The 17,302-nt window shown below is 46.3% G+C and overlaps 1 protein-coding gene across 1 annotated transcript; it reads right to left on the bottom strand.

Annotated features, from left to right (window-relative positions):
* Positions 1–1,922: 1,922 nt before the first annotated feature.
* Positions 1,923–17,023, bottom strand: MAJIN (membrane anchored junction protein). The gene is made up of 11 exons (XM_074836014.1): positions 16,923–17,023; positions 12,033–12,078; positions 10,691–10,766; positions 8,806–8,931; positions 7,475–7,506; positions 6,571–6,680; positions 4,962–5,016; positions 4,189–4,261; positions 3,631–3,775; positions 3,040–3,112; positions 1,923–2,253 (listed from the first exon to the last, which is right to left on the bottom strand). Exons 1-10 carry the CDS (start codon positions 17,021–17,023, stop codon positions 3,067–3,069), a joined length of 810 nt encoding a protein of 269 aa, XP_074692115.1. The 3' UTR covers positions 1,923–2,253; positions 3,040–3,066.
* Positions 17,024–17,302: the final 279 nt, after the last annotated feature.

The raw sequence follows: 17,302 nt of genomic DNA, 5'->3' as shown, positions 1-17,302 counted from the left end.
TCTTCCTAATAACTGTAACTGCTGTATTGTTTCTAGCATTCTGTGAAACTATTTTAAGCATGCTGTGTTTTTTGAAGTTTGCCTAACCCTTAATTGATGAAGTCTCGAAATAAGTCTTGCAGGTGCAGCTGCAAAACAAAGAAAGGGGAGATGTGGGAGGCATTGGCCTGTCAGCCCTGCACAGCCCCTGAGACATAGCTAGGCTTTGATGAAGAACAGGCCTCGGAAGATAGATAAGAAACTGCTGAGTTGTGCCAAGGTGGCAGGGAAAAACAGCGGACAGCTGCAACACTGAACTGTGAAAAAGCACTAAGCTGTGAGAAGTTACCGTTGCGGTAGGGCGGAATGCGCCAGGGAATATGGGAAATTAGTTCAATTGACCCGTGAAACTGATAATGGACCAGCCTATACCTCTCAAAAATTTGCTTTTTTGTCAACTCTGGAGTATACGTCACATCACAGCTATACCACATTCCCCCACGGGGCAAGCTATAGTGGAGAGAGCGCATCAAAACTTTAAAAGCGCTTTTGCAAAACAAAAAGGGGGAGAGGTCTTGGCTGCTGCAGAACCACTTGCAAAAGTGGTGTATGTGTCAAATTACTTACTTACGGCTCACAGGTGATAGGGAGGAACCACCAGTAGTAATACATACTATGGATCTGAAATCTGGTATAAGCCGGTGTGGAGATGGTGCTTTTGCTGAGTACAAAGATGTTGCTATAGGAGAGTGGAAAGGACCTGTGGAACTAACAATGATGGGTTGAGGCTATGCCTGCGTTATTACCGATACCGGCACTAGATGGGTTCCGAGTCGATGGGTGCGACCCTGGAAAAAGGAAGTTAAGAAAGATGAAACAGAAACTGAATGAGATATTAACTTGGAGCAAGGGTTATGTTTGTGTTTTCACAGATGCCGGCTCTCGCTGGGTTCCTGCTCGGTGTGTTCGGCCTGTATGGGAACCTGCCTCAAAGTGAAGGATGGGTGGTCTCACAACCAAACACCACCGCAAGCCCTGAAAATCCATTCTCTACATGCTTGGTAGAAATACCTGTAGATACATGGCCGAACCCACTGCAGTTTTGGCTTAGCAAACAAACTAATGCTACTTCTTTGGCTTTAAGTGGTCTTTTAACTGATGCTGATAGTGTCAGACATGCTACATTACAAAATAGAGCTGCGATTGACTTTTGCTTCTAGCGCAAGGACATGGTTGTGCTGAATTGGGAGGAGTGTGTTGTATGAATCTATCCGATCATTCAGAATCTATTTTTAAAAGCATTCAGCAGTTGAAGGATGGAGTCAAACGCTAAACAGAAGATGATGGCTTGGACTGGCTGACAAGGATGTTTAAAGGTTGGGGATTATCTGGTTGGTTGAAAACGTTAATCAAAACTGTAGGGGTGGTCCTTTTGATTGTAATGACTGTGCTCTTAATGTCACCTTGCCTTATTGGCCTTCTGCAAAGGGCCCTGCAGAAGTCTGTCGGTGCAAAATTTTTAGCACAGGAACACAGGGGGGGTCTGGATCGCTCAAAAACAAAAAGGGGGATTTGTGGAATCGCTGGAGAACAACGAACATGTTGTGAGTGATCCAGACCAAGGGGCCTCACTGTAACAGCAAGCTGCAGCTGTGTTCAAGGACATAAGCAAGGCCGAGATAGATTCAGAAACTACATTCCTGGGCAAAAGATAAAGAAGTCGGACTGTTCAAAACAGGATGCCTACCTAGTGGGAGAGCAGCGTGTGGACACCACACCGGGACCAATCCTAGAGGGCAGAAGGGCGCGTGAACAAGTAGCTTTAGCCTATTAGCAATAAGATAGTGGCCCGTGAAGCTTGTGATTGTGTATAAATTGCTGTGTAGCCTTTAATAAAATGGCATCAACTTGATCACATTGATCATCTAAGTTGTGTCCAGGACTTCTGCATCGGCAGTGGGAGACTCTCAAACGTCCTCGGGCAGCCCGTGCCTGGGCTTGGTCACCCTCTCGGGGAAAAAGTGTTTCCTGACATGCAGAGAGAACCTCCCATGCTTCAGTCGAACCCACGGCCTCTGGTCCTGCCGCTGGGCTCCAGTGGAATGAGCCAGGCTCCATCCTCTCTGCGCTCTCCCGGTTTGCACACACCGATCAAATGGTCTCCAGGATAAACGGAATTAGTTTCTCAACTCCATTTCTTCCTGGGGGAAAGCACTGTTTCACTGTCAACGGGAGTCCAGCAATGAGTATGTTGGTACGCAGTGTGCATGATCCCTGGACCAGGGTGGAAAGAAGCCAAAGAGACCATGTGTTGCATTCTCTGACTCATTTAGAGCATCGGCTCGTTCTGCCAGACAAGTTACCCCCGAGACGCAGTCAAACGGACGCATGTTGCTGCTGGTAAAGTACCAATCGCTCGGTGTTTTGTGGCAGACTGGCGCTGTGCATGGATGTCCTTATGCTGTCCCAGCTCAGGAGGTGACTGAAGAACGATGGGTTATGGCAAATGCACTAGGGTGATGGCAAAAAGCTGCCTCAGCGTGCCCTAGGCACGTCTGAAACCTTAACTGTCAGCCTCATCCCACTACATATCGGAGGCATAAATAATTTCACAGGTTGGAGTGTAGTGGTAAAATCTAACCCAAAACACCTTCACACTTTTCACCCTTTTAATGCTGTGAAGCACAGTACAGGAGGCCATCTAATACCAGAAACCACTGCTGCTTCTTGGAGGGACAGAGTCTTTCCTGCCAGGGTAAGGCTGATTAAAATAATACACACTTCCAAGTTGATTCTTGTTTTATTAGAATCTCATCTAACGGTTCTTAAATGTAAAATTCCCAGTTTATGATGCTCAAGGATCAAAATCTTAAAGCTTGTTTTCCAGAAACTCTAGGTGATGAAGAAAAAGACATTCTAACCCAACATCTTCAGGACATTAATTTGGAAATGGAAACAAAGTAGAACTTAATTTAAAGCTTTTAGTAGCTGAGACAAACAATGTGAAAAGCTGAATTACAAAAGACACAATGCAACCCAATGTTCATGCTACAAGTTTACCTTTCCACAACAATTAGCAGTTCCAGGTCAGTTCTTTCCACCAAAAAGATGCTGTAGTGGCGAAAAGATTATGCTGGGGAAACAACAACAAAAAGAGCACATTGTACTTAAAATACTTCTCTGAAAATTGGAATAACAAGGCAATTTCCATCCTCCAGAAAGACACAACCCCAGCCCAAAATAATACAGAGGAAGACTGAAAAAACAGAGGAAACAAAGAATAACCTGTGCCCTGTTAGAAGGGGCAGTGCCTAAGTCCTGAAATGGGGCTGGAGGTGGCCCTCCTCAGCTGGTAAAAGCCACATTGGACGGGGGCTGTGACTGAGGTCAGTGACCCTCCCATGAGGCATTTTCTTCCCAAAGACAGCTCAGAAGAGGAACATTTATTGGCAACACTGCACCTTACCACAAGACAAAAGGACCTCCCTGAATGTTCCTTTGCCTTGGCAGACCTGGGGTTAACCACAGAAAAGAGGTATCCATGCTTCTAGATGCTGTGGTGTCACCTGAACTGCCAGAGTCAGGCTCAGGCTCCGACACGGGCTGGGACAGAGCCAGGACAGCAGCTGCTCACAGCAGCAGCATTAGTACCTTCTCCAGAACCTGGAGAGACCTCTTCCTCCTGACTCCACACTGCCTTTGTTGACCCTGTGGTCCATCTGCTGCAGTGGCTGCACTGCACCCTCAGCCTGACCAGCTGCTGTTCCGTGTCCAGGGTCAGACTCCACAGGTCCCCCTGTAAGAAACAGCAGCAGGAACAAAACCACAAGCTGGCTCTCTCCGCGCTCCCCGCGCACCCAGCGGCAGACCCTGAACTGAGAGGTGGGTCCAGGCTCTGACTGACCCCACACCTGGGAGCTTCCAAGGCAGTCCCACTGCAGACTGACCTGGAGGTAGGCTCCCATCTCCCAGCCCAGCTCTGACAGAGCTGCGGAGCCCAGCTCTATGGGTGGGAATTCCTTATGCAGGGTGAGTCTCTGCCAAAATCACTGGTGACCTACCGCTTCACAGTGCTTCTGATTCCTAATCTCACATGATGGAAAATACCAAACATGATTTTTGAAGAGAAACTAATACCAATGTAATCCTTGCAGCTTTTGATTTAAAATGACCAATTTGAACGAAACAATCCAGGAATTCCTTACTTACAGAAATGCACTTGGTTGCAGCCCACAGTAAGGGATGCTGAACTCCACTCACACTCACTTTCTCTGGAGGGATTCTGAAAGGAAAAGGAACCCCAGAACTGTTACACCATGTAAAATGCCATTGTACAGGAGATTTTGGTTGGTTTTCTTGCTTCAAGAACTAAAAGACAAGGCCTACTCTCTTATTCTGTCATTTGGGGTTTCTTCCTGCTACCTTGAGGACTTTCTTCACCAGTGTGTTCCTGCCCTTCCCTCCTCAGGCCATTGCTCAGGACAGCCACGGGACTGTGGCACTTCCACGCTGCTCCTTCAGGATCAAGTGCCCGTGTTGTACAGGCAATCCCATGTGTGTCAGGCAGACAGATTTCCTTCAGGTTTCACGAGACCCAGGCAGTACGCCCTGGCCACCTGATGTTTTACGCAAGCCCACAGACCACAATTGCGTAAAGGCTCGGCCAGTTGTGGAGAGGTCCGAAAGGGTCCTGCGTGTCACCATGCAGAAACACGCAGAAATCCAGGTATTTGATGCAACTGTTCACCTCCCAAGGAACAGTGGGAGAAGCAGCTGTTCCTTTTATACCACCAGCACCTGTCTTTGGACAATCCCAAGAGGAATGAGTTTAATTCCTCAGAAAATACTCTCAATAGTCACAAATGCAGGTGATGCAGGGAAAAAGGGACTAAAAATACCCAAGGGCATTTTCATGCTTGCCAGTTTAAGAATCTAGGACTAAACATATGATGTTGTCTCTTTCCGAATATTCTGTAGCTTACCCTTTCAAATCCACGCTTTGCTTTACTCACATGGTGAACACACTCTGTTCCAGTCCTAAAAAGAAGTCAAGGAAGTAAGAAATGAGTTTAGGAAAAGTCACAAAAAGGAAGCAATCCTGTAAATGGCTGTTCCAATATTTCATTAGAAATCAGGGTTTTAGCACCTCTAGCCAACAAGACAGATACCCTTAATCTCTAGTTGTACTCATGTTTCAAAGTCTCATTTAAAAAACGAAAATATGCACTCGTTCCAGTATTAGGCTTTCTGCTTTTCTAGTAATGAAAAGAAAAAAAGATCAAGAGGTGATCTGACTGCAGTAGACAAACTCCTTCCCGGTGCGGGGCAGTGCTCAGGCTGAATGAGCTCTTCAGTCTAACAGAGTCATCGGAAGAAAATGACAGAAGGCTTGAAGTTGACACCTCCCCGACTTAATCCTGAAATCAAGAATACACTTTAAAATGATTTACTGTTTTAATCTTCTTTTGAATAGCCTAACTTCTGGGGCAAGACACAGGACTAAGAGAGAACTGCCAGACTGGATCATGACAGAGCCATTTCTGGCCTTGTTTTTTCTGAATCTACAACTTGCATCTTGGCTAAAAGAGATTAGAAAGCATTCTGGATCCTGGTCTCATTCTTCACTCATTTCCAGCAGTTTTCTTGTGACTAGAAACTGTCGGTGGGGGAGGGAAATGAAAGGACTACATTTGTATGAGCAGGAAAAGAACTGGCTTCAGACTTCTCCCCTATCAATCACTGCAGGAAATACGTTTGGGAATTGGGCAGAACAGAAGGCAGCAAGCAGATGATTTGACACGGTCTGTGCATCGCCATGGAAGGGGAAAGGTGAGCAGAAACACTTCTGACCACAGCGCTGCATCTGGAACTGGCTGCCGCATGCTTGTGATTATTAAGTACAGGCACAAATTTTCTTTCTTTGAAAGCTACACTCTACAAAAGAAAGAAGCCTGCTGGACTATAACTAATAACGGGCTTGCCTCTGAAAGGTACTCAAGACCCAAGCCTGAAGTTAGCCACCATAAGCCAGCACCACACCCTCGGGCTGAAGGTGGCCAACAACACCCTGAGCTGCACGAGGAAGAGTTCTGCAGCAGCCGAGGGAGGCGATCCTTCCCTCTGCTCAGGGTGCTGAGGCCACTCTGGGTGCTCTGGCCAGACTGGGCTCCCCAGGCCAAGACTGGGACTCACCAGGGTGAGCCCAGCAAAGGGCCACAAAGATGAGGAAGGCACTGGAGCACTTTTCATATGCAGAGAGGCTGGAGAGCTGGGACTGTTCAGCCTGGGAAAGACTGAGGGGGATCTTATAAACGTACACCTGAGGGGAGGGAATGAGGAAGAGGGAGCTGGGCTCTCCTCAGCAGCACCTACTGGCAGGACAAGAGGCAAAGGGCACAAACTGCAAAACATGAAATCAAATCTGAACACAAGAAAAAACTCTTTGACTGCAGCTGTAGATTCTGTCACCTATGGAAGAGAAGGAAGAAGACAAATGGGGCAAAGGATTACGCAGGAATTACGTATGGAAGGTACAAGAGACACTCAAAATATTGATATGTGCCCTGGAAGAGTATTTTGGAGTCAACTGACCTGTCCATACCCAACTGTGGGCATGAGGTCTCTGCTCGGACTTCCACTCTTCTCCTCTTCACCGTTTCTTCCACCACAGTACTTTCTGATACTGCATTTTTACCCTTCACCTTCAAAACATTGCAGACTTGGTATTGATAAAATTGATTTTGACTTTTCTATTTTAACACAAAATCCAGAGTTAATATACATTCATATTTTGCAAAACTGTTCATGTTTATACAACGAAAATCAAAAAATGATTCAGGAAGATTAACTGCTGTATTCAAACACAAGATAAGTACTGAGAGGCCATCCAGAGAATTATGCTCAACAGTTTTAAACAATACTGCTTTCCAGGACATCCTATTTGCTCCTTTTTTTTGAGGAGGGCCTAGGAATGTAATAAGCAAGAATGTAATGCTAGCAGAGACAGTGGGGAATTTGGACAGGACATCTTCACTAATTCACTCCACCTTCAGACACTTACCTGTGTTGAAAACAAACCTTCCCACCTCCCCTGAGCCCTCACGAAACAAAACCTTTCCAAAGAAGCTTAACGTTGTTGTTTATGACACATACAGCACCTAGGAAAGGACTTAAGTATTCAGCAAAATTGACCTCATAGAGACTCTCCCAGTGAGGAAACCATTGGTCAGCTCAGCTCGGACTTGCAGAAAACACATTTAACTGAAGCCAGCAGGACCCTGCGGTCCTGAGGCAGGACTTCATTCAGAGTCCAGGGGAACTGACAGGAAGATTTCTCCCAACTTGGCTGGTTTTAGGGGAGAAATCAGTGCCACCTGACATTGCCTGACTGACACTCAGAAGTAGGAGAACTATTGCCTATATATATATTCTGCTTCTCCAGACTATTTAGAATATAACTTTCAAAACCAAACCAAAACAAAACCACACAACTTACAAGCTCGTCACTGCCCTTGTTTACTTCTTTACCTGCAACAGAGGTATTATAAAATTTGGTGAGTATGTGGTGACTGGACTTTCTTTAACCAACAAAAGTACATTTTTGCACTGCACCTCACTTTCCAAGAACAAGATAAACTACTTCGAAACAATGCTGGACTTGCATTCCATATGTTGTAATTGAAAAACTGCTGATACAGCTCTTTCAGAACTAGAATTCCTATGAGTGGGATACCACAGCTCGATGGGATGGGGACAATTGCTTTTCCTGAAGAAGTCAAAGGAGTCTTCAGAAGAGAAGGAACGGAAGAACTGTTTGCGTCACCCTGTACTCTGGGCACCAGACGGAAGATGCAAGGACAGCTGGAGCACAGCCCCCAGAGAATACTGGCCAGCTAACCTCTGATGCATGGGATCCATACATGTTTTCCTGAAGAGGAATCCCTGCCAACAGAAACTCGAAACATCACTGCCTGAAGGTAACAGCACCTACAACTATCTGCAGAGGGCAATGAAACAGTGAAGTAAGGTGTACAGGAAAGTGAGTGAATTCTCCACCTTTACAAGTTTTTACATCCAAACATGGTATGTTTGACAGGGGGTGCTACACACCAGCAAATGGGTGACACTAAGAAATGACTACTTGTCCATTTTAGAAAGGAGACCAGAATATCTACTACACAGTCCCAAGAAAAACCAGCAGCTTTTCCCAGGGACCAATAATAAGAACAGGGAATAGTGAAAATAAACACTCGGTTTGCACAACAGAGGAGGTTAAATGTAGAGTCCCACAGAGGCCTCAGCTGGGGCCTGAGGCTGTTCAGGAAATTCACAGAAAACCTGGAAAATGAGACATTAGTGAGGTGACAACATCTGCTAATTATACAAAAGACATATTACTGTCATTATTTAGAAAAACAAATGCATTCTTTCTTTAGGAAAATAGAAACAGAGAGTGTGAAGTTCAATGTCAACAAACATAGTCAAGCATGAGGAAGCAAAACATGCGTTCTATACACACGTGCTGGCTCCAGCCAAGCTACTGACATGAAAAAATGAAGGTTGGGAGCCACTGGGCACTGATTCATAAAAACACTAGCTGAAGAGTCAGCAGTGGTTGAACAGGCAGAGAAATGCAGGAAATTTTAGAAAAGCAATACAGAACAAAAGAGAACACACTGCTCTGCTCTATTTCAAATCCATGGTACAGCCTTACTGCAGTTTTGCTTCCTCTAATTCAAAAACACAGTGGGCGAGGGGAAAGGGAAAAGCAAGACATAGACCACAGATGTTTCCAGAAATCATCCAAACATAACCATACCGACTTACCGCAAGATAAGTTTTGCTGAAACGAGTTGAGCTCTAGATACATAGTGCAGATGTAGGGATAAGGCACAAGATGGACACCCTCATGTTTGAATCTCATCTCCGATACTCTCTCCCATTTACTCAAATCTGAGAACGACGATAAGACTTAAGAACACAGCACTAACATGTCAAAGGGGCAGGAGTCCTGACAGTGTCTTCTCACAAAGCTTCAAAAGCCATACCACATGGCACGGAGGTGTAAGGGAGCAAATACAATCTGTCAGTACGAACTCTGTGAAAAAACACTAGTAGCACATTACAAGAAACACTCACCCAGGTGATACTCTCCTGTCAGTCACTTGTTTTAATAGTGTTGTTTCCTTAACTGTATTTGGCTCCAGCCCTGACATCCTCCCACAAGAAACAAGCCAGGCTCTTCCAACCCTATGAATAAAACCTCACCAGCTTTCCTAACTAAAAAGTAAGTCTTTTCAACATTATTTTAAAAATTGAAAAGGCTAGGAATCATAACAGTAGCATCGTGACATTTACTTCCCAGTTCAAAATGGGAGGAGAAAAGATAACTGACACGGCAATTGCCACAGTTACAGACGCTCCTTCCTGTGGATGCAGCTCTGACACCCAGAGGCTCATGCAGGCAAGAATGGATGAGGCTAGACAGCACTCTCCTTACATGCCTCTCGTCTTGGGAAGAAACAGGTAAAACGAATACTTTGAGTCCATTTGACAGCAGAAACTAACATCCTGAGGACTGTAGGTGGAGCCCAAGATTTGCCTACATGAAGCACTGACACAATCAGTTCCTTTAAGGGATGAAATTGCTCATCTGAGTTTGGTTTCAAGGACTCCTACAGCTGGTGACTGACTAAGGGTTATGCTAGAGCGAGGGGCCTGACGCAGAGACTGCAGGACAACTCACCACGCCAGGCCTCTGAGCTTGCAGTTCTCATCAGGGCCCAGTGCTGGCTGAGCATGTGGATGGACTTCCAAGTTCTAGAAACACACGTTCGTGAATCAAACACTCCTCAAGCATGTGGGCAAAACTGGCTGAGCTTTAGAGAAGCAAAGCAACAAGAGGTTTCGTTTGTTTGCGTGCTTCCTCTCTGATGACGCTCTTGGCTACTTTCTCTTCCAGCAGTAACAGGCATAAGGTACTATCACATGTACCTGCTTCTGACAGAGGAGGAGGATGACCTTGCTCTTCCCTGCTATGAGGAGGTGTGGCAATAGTGCAGCCTCCCAAGACTGGGAGGGAATGCCTTGGAGGCAGAAACACCCGGTTGTTCGGGCGTTTGTTACTCCTGGGCACCCAGAACCACAGGAGGTGATGCCACAGGGCTTGATCTGATTCACCAGCTGACACACCTTAGGACTGGAAAGGCTTCTCATTCAACTAGCTTACTTTTCTCTTCAACATGAGCCTCAGGAGAGTAATTTCTTTTTAACCCTTTACACTACAGCAACAACAATATTTAATCCTAATGTACCTTACAAGAAATCTACTGCTGTCTTCTCTACCAGTGGGCCAATGTCACTGAGCCTGAAAGGAGCATTTTGTGGCTATGCACTGGCTTTGCCTGCAATCGCATTAGGTGGGCTTCCTGTGACTTTATATACACACATTCATTTCCTCTGGCTAAATCAGATTTGGAGCACAGGGTTGTTCATCTGAAAACAAGGCAAAATACTCTTTTCACAACAGTTCTCTCTCTGGTGAAGGCAACAGCTGAGGAGGACCTTCACCTAACATAAAACTGCAAAACTCAAAGGAGTCATACTCCAGCTAAAGACCTGCACGCTGCTAGACATGAATGTTGAATTAAGCAATGCCCAACAGATACAAGTCATTGTATCTTTTCTTTTATGAGCAGGAAAGAAAGGATACACGGAAAGATAGTGAAGTGGTCTGTAGAAAATGGATGTAAATCATCCAGATTTCCAAGAATTACTCGAATCGCCTCCTGGAGAGGCCAAAAAAAGAAAGGAAGGAAGCAAGAATATTAACAATATAGCCACAATTCCACTGGCAAGTACAGTTTCAAGGCTTGGGAAAAATTGAAAATTACTTTACAGTTCGCATGAATCATGGAAGAGCAGGTTCTAGATATTTTGCTTTTCCTCCTCCCCTTCTTCACCCTACTCCCTCCCATCACCTTAGAGAGCGCTGCACTAACAGACTCATGGAAATTGAAGTGGATTAATCTCTTAATCTTCAATTAACACAGAAGCATTACTATGGAGACTAGAGGTGTGCTTTTAAATTTAAGAAATTTTAAATGTAAGAAGTCTCCTTGTTGCCAGCAAAACACTTGTAGTATTGATCGGCTTCAAAAGTAAACATACTCCCCTTTTTCTGAATATTGGCCCAATTCAGTTACAAAGGAACTCTAATTCAGCCCTGACAAACTCCTGCTTTACAAATGGGAAACTTTTTCTAGTAATACCTTCCAATATTTTCAAAAGTGAAAAAGAAAAAAAATTTTCCATACCAATTAAAATCAGCACATTTTCTTCAATAATATTTATAATGCTATTACTATACTCTTAAGATTTTTAAAAACTAAGTAATAGGAGCATTTTGAAGCAGGCAGGATATTTGTCTCATCTCCTGGGGAGTGGCAGGGGCTTTCTTCTGCCTCAGGAAGAAAATGACAACCACAGAACTCGTTGGTTGCGACCAAGCGTGCTCACAAAGTTGTGCCATCATTAAAAGAACATCTGCCGATTCCACTAGCCCCACAGTTATGAGGAAAGCACGTGCAACTGAGCATTAGACTAGCCTGCGTCAAGCTAGCTCACCAGTCCTGCCACAGCTCCTGAAAAAACAGGAGGGTTTGACAGCCAGTCAAGCCTGAGAAGTTAAAAGCAGAGGTCAGGTCTGAGGCAGAGAGCGAAACCATGGGCAAGTGCTCCTGCAGAGTGAATCTGAACAGGAATCACAAAGGAACAGGGTGCAACTAGCTTGACAAATAGGAGCCTTCAGTCGCCTCATTTTAACAGTCAGCAGCTTCTTTGAAATATTTCAGATAAAAGTATTACTCTTCTACACTAATGCTGCCTGGTGATGACAGTTTTCACTTATGTCATTTTTTCACCCTCGTACTCGCCAGAGAAGTTCCCTGTTACTCTCACTTGAAATGCTGCATTTGACAAAATGTCCTCCATCCCATAACAAACAAAAGATTTGCTCAGCTTAACATTCAGCTAAGGTCCCGTGGACCTCCTACCTCTACCTCCTTGACAGCACTTTCCGTGGTGTCGAGATCAGGAGCGCTGTGAAACAAAGAGAGAGTTAGTCCCACCCCAGTCAAAAAGCAATGGAGCTACATTCACTGGAAGAGTTTAAACAACAACAAAACATCATTCCCCCTGCACAGAGAAAACACTTAGCAGGCAGATGAATTCCTAATTTACTGTTCTTGAAAAACATCCATTAATCCACAAGGACTGTTTCTTTTCCATTCTCTGCCCATTTGTGGTTTGTGTGCCTGAGGATACAATGGGTGGCAGAGATCAGATCTTTTCAGCCAATCCTTGGTAACCTTTAAGATTGTTTTTTTGACCAGGTGCCCTCAAACCAGCACCTCTGTCTTCCAGCCTATCGCGACACCATTCTGCTCAAGGGACTAAAAGCAGGAACTGGCAGGACATGTCTCTTAATCCCCTCCACCATGCAAACCCGCAGAGGAATGGGCCTTCACAGCACTGGAGCCAGGCCCTGTGATGCTGGGAGTTGTCTACTACCTGCATCAAACTGTCTTCCCAAATATTAACCACACCTTTTGTAAGCCATCTTCTCAAAAGTTGTTTGCTGTTAGGTATCAGCCAACAATAAAAGTCACAGGGAGAGAGAAAGTCTTAAAGAAAATCCAAACCCATTAAAAAGTAAACAAATCACATAACTGTTACTTGCAAATAAGTCAATGAAGGGGAGTGGGAATTATGGCATGCAAGAATTCTCTGGTAGAGGGTCTGGTAGGCAGCCATTCTCATCTCCTCCACATTCAGGGGCCCCAGCCAGAACTCGGTCAGAGATGAGAACTTGCCTTCCTCTTCAGAAAGGCTCTCTCCTTGCTTGATACGGAACAAGCTAATGAAAGGAATTACACAGCACCCCAAGCAGAAGGACAGATATCACCCACCCAAGGCTTAGGCTGCGGGCATGAAGTCTCCATGAATCAGCAGGGAAACAAAAGTACAATTCAGGAAGGGACGTTGCTGCAGTGATGAGGAGAAGAGGCTGGAAGGAATGGAAGAAAGCAAGGCACCACCCAGGGTCTCATGACAAGGATGTCAGACCTGCTGCATGACTGCAGGGGATTCACTGGCTGGCTTGGGGGGGGGGGGGGCGGGGGCTGGAGAGGAGGGGGTGATTGTTTTCTTTTAAGCCTGGAGTGTAGGGATGCAGACTCATCTTTAAGGAAGGGAAGAACCTTCCTTGTTACCTGGATTTCCCTGGGGATTCAGGAGACCTTCAGTGAAGATGACCTCGCTCTGTCAAAAGCCTGCACACGTGTAGATGACCAGCTCTATGACCAGCTGGGATCAGCTCTTGCAACTCTTTCAATGTTCTTTCAGGAACCTGCCCTCAGATCGGTCACCATCTTATTGTGGGCAGAAGGAGTTTCACTTCCCAAACCTGCAGGCTGGCTGACAGCATTGCTTTGGGCATGAGGCTACGTATGTACTTAGGAATTACACCTGAGGAACTGGGAGTGAATCCAGATGCTCGGAACAAGAACTCCCTACTCACCACAGCCATGACACGGTGGGGGAAGAGTATCACAAGTTTTCCTGTAGAAGGAGTTGCTTTTGCTATGTTTGACCATGGTGATATGAAGACCGACTTGGTGAGCTCACTACAGTTCCAGAGGTCATTATGAAATACAAAAGGTGCCACAAGTCTCCGGTCCCATTCCCTCAAGTGTATCAATGAAAGAGCTTACTCACAGGCAAGAGAAACATTTCAAGGAGCTTCTGAACACTACACAACACCACAAGACAGACAACACCCCTTCCTCTCCAAAATCAACATAGAGAACAAAACAAGGAAGAAGGTTAATCCTCCTGGATCTGACACTGCTATTCCAGCAAAATGCTAATAAGCAAAGCTAAAGAAGCAACTGCGCTTCAGTCCATCCCAAAACCAAGTCATGCAACAGAATTTCAAAAAGCCAGCCTACTTCTACAAAGGAAAAAGGAGACAAGTGTGGCACGAGATTTAATTAATGGAGCTTCAGGCCTGGAGACAGCCTAATTGGCACGATGTTCACAGCACATCCACTTCCATTCCTCTGCAGCTAACAACAGTCCCTTCCAGAGTAAACCCAGGCTCTGGCAATGTCTGTGCACATCTGACTGCAAAAGGAAACCCCCTCACACTCATAAACCCACTCTCTAGGAGATGCTTCAGGCCTTGCCTATGGCATTTTAGCCCCACTGCAACCTCCCTGGGATGAGAACAGGTGTTTCAGGATGTCACCATGCTGTTCTCTTTCCCTGATGCAGGGATGCTTGCTGCCTGAAAAGGATCTCAGTGAGAGTTTCTGCATGGCTGCCACCATCTGAAAAGAGGTTTAACCTCAAGAGTTTATAAGACCTTCCAAAAGCCTTTGAGGGAATCAGCCTTAAACAGCTGTCTGCTGGTGAGCACAGCCTTGAAGGATGTACACAGGGAGCCAGATTATATGGAGCCACTGCTTTGGGGGGGGTGTTTATTAATATTTATGAATACTATCATTATTAATTATTTGTCAGAGGTCAAGACAGCAACAGCTCATAAAGTTTTAGACCAAGTTTGAGCTCTGCAGCACACTCCTTCAGCAGGACACAATCTATAAGCAGCATCTGGTTTGGATTACTACCCTTAAACCTGAGCAGCTCCAGCTCCCTTTCCAGAGTAGCTCAAACTGCTGTGACTACTATAGGCCACAGCCTCCAGGATTCTGAGGCCCCTCTCAAACTAAGAGCTCCAGAGCTCCTTCAGTGAGCTGGTCAAGGTTTTGCCCACCCACCTGTCTGCGTGACAGACAGGCAGATTCCTTCAGGGCAATACCCTCAGGGAAAGTCTTTTTTTCATCCCTAAAAGACCATCTTCTTGACTTCTTTTACATCCTCCCCATCTGACCAGACTACTCAGCACCCTGTGCTTTAGTTTGCTGGCTACTAACTCACACGTCCTCTTTGAGGCTTACCACACAACCGTTACTTCCCACAACCCTCCTGCACACCCAAAGGCTGTTTTCCTTTCTCTTCCTTGCCTGCCAGCAGTATCACAGGCTAAAATACTCTCCCTTCACATTCATTTCTCAGGCTTGTCACTGCAGTGCCTTCCAGAAACTGAGAGAAGCAGTCCTGCTCAGCCCCTCTGCCTGCAGGAGAGGCATGCTGTTGTTTCAAGACAACAGCACGGGTCTGTCACAGAGACATCTGAACAAGGAGTGGCAGTGGAAAGGGAACCTTGAGAAAAAATCCCGAGAGCACAACAAACATCTGCTGTCAGCAGCTGGTGAGAGTTTCCAAAGACTCCTTCTACATCCACGCTCAAGCGCCAGACTGCAAGGCCAGCGAAAGGCACGTTGCTAACAGCCCAAGAAATAAGCACATACCTTGAGTACAGAGCTCCAAGGCAGGGCTGGTTCTGGCTGGGATGGAGTTAATTTTCTCCACAGCAGCTTGGATGAGGTCATGTTCTGGGTTTGTGCTGAAGACAGTGTTGAGAACACAGGGGTGTTTTCAGCACTGCTCAGCAGTGCTTACACAGTGTCAAGGCCTCTTCTGCTCCTCACACCGCCCCACCAGTGAGGAGGCTGGGGGAGCACAAGAAGTTGAGAGGGGACAAGGCTGGGATGGCTGACCCCAAATGACCCCAGGGATACTGCAGACCACAGGACATCATGCTCAGCAATACAAGTGGGGGAAGGAGGAGGAAGGGGGGACATTCGGCGTTACGGCGTTTGTGTTCCCCAGTAACCGTTAGGTGTGACAGAGCCCTGCTTTCCTCGAGACTAAACGCCTGCCCGCCGATGGGAAGCAGTCAGTGAATTCCTGATTTTTCTTTGCTTGCACACACAGCTTTTGCTTTACTTATTAAACTGTCTTTATCTCAACCTTACCCTTCCGATTCTCTCCCTCAACCCACGGTGGGGCAGTGAGTGGCCATGTGGGGCTTAGTTGCCGGCCAGGGTTAAACCACTGCAAAGGCTCTAGAGCTGCTCAGGTAAACACAAAATTTCCAAATACTGTCAGTAAAACCAGCCTCTTTTTCCACTGAAGCACAAAACCCACACACTGCAGTGAAATAGGAGTGGTTTTTACAGTTCAAATTACGCTCTCAGGCCAGTGCCCAGCCTGTGCACGTACAGGAGCAACTTTACAGCGACCACTTTTCATGGTCAGTGAAAGAAAGCAGGAAATGAGGAGCCCCCAGCATAGCCTTGTAGCCCATACCAATGTTTGACCAGTCATCATTGGCTCTGTTGTGTAAGCCTGATACTCTGTGGCTCTATTATGTCAGCCTGATAGGATCCAAGCCTTGCTTACGACTTCATCTCAAAGAAGTGATAAAGGATTGAGAAGAGGTGAGCATCCTGCCCAGAAGATGCCAGAAAGTGGGTGATTGCCCAAGAAGCATGAAGTCAGCAAAAATCTGTGGAAACTGGGGGAGCAGTAAAGGCAGCAGGGGCAGATTGTGACTACCGACTCAAGTCAAGACCCGAAAAAACTTGCCCCCCCCCACCTGCAAGGAGCACACATGCTAATTTACACAGCAAGCGAGGCTAATTTAAATATAACTAACTAATAGCAAGTGGAATGATAACTATGGACCAATGAGTGTAAACTTCGATAGGTTTTTACCAACCACGTCATAGGATAAACGGGCTGTACTTCCTTCGTGTGGTGTGCTGGCTTTGTGGAATCACCCCCCAGCAGCCACCTTTGTGCAACTAGGGAATAAAACTGGTACCTCGGCCCTGTGTGTGAGGCGGGCTTTCGCACACGGAGTAACGAACCCTGCCTGAGGGACACCACCAGGGGCTGAGTTTCGGGTCTCATCAGCTCACTGCTACATGCAGCCATCAGACTGCACATTGGCTTTTCAGCTTGAACACGCTTACCTGTTGAAGTTGCCATACCGGATTTTAAACTTGTACACGAGCCTGCCTGCGTGGAGAAACCTCGTTTCAGGCAATGGATAGGTACATGGTTTCAACGCCATCTTTCTCCCTCCCTGAATGCCAGCCTAGGGAAGCAGGAGAGTCAAAGGTCAATGACTAAAACCCTTCACCACAGCTCATTCTCTCACAGGAGGTGACATGCAGCTTTTCCTCTAGAGGACACCCGTCCTGCCGGCATCTCCCACAAGTCAGAAAACCGCTGATCCTGGTGTCCGCTCCAGCCAAGCCGGCTCTTTCTGAGCAGCACTAGAGGACAGACTCCGAGCTGAGGGCCGCTCCGCCTCAGCTGCACGGCTCTGGCAGGGTCAATCCCCAGGCCC

This window comes from Strix aluco, chromosome 11, assembly GCF_031877795.1.
Source record: "Strix aluco isolate bStrAlu1 chromosome 11, bStrAlu1.hap1, whole genome shotgun sequence".
Classification (NCBI taxonomy): domain Eukaryota; kingdom Metazoa; phylum Chordata; class Aves; order Strigiformes; family Strigidae; genus Strix; species Strix aluco.
Note: the sequence above shows the minus strand (reverse complement) of the source record. Positions and strands in the feature narration are given on the sequence as shown.

What these genes read in the sequence shown, in the direction of transcription:
- MAJIN (XM_074836014.1), bottom strand. Translation starts at nt 17,023, where the DNA reads ATGGCGTTGAAACCATGTACCTATCCATTGCCTGAAACGAGGTTTCTC. An exon ending in TCAGCAAAACTTATCTTGCG is followed by an intron (nt 7,507 to 8,805) that starts GTAAGTCGGTAT and finishes CCTCTGTTGCAG; the next exon opens with GTAAAGAAGTAAACAAGGGC. An exon ending in CCACAGTTGGGTATGGACAG is followed by an intron (nt 5,017 to 6,570) that starts GTCAGTTGACTC and finishes ACTTCTTTTTAG; the next exon opens with GACTGGAACAGAGTGTGTTC.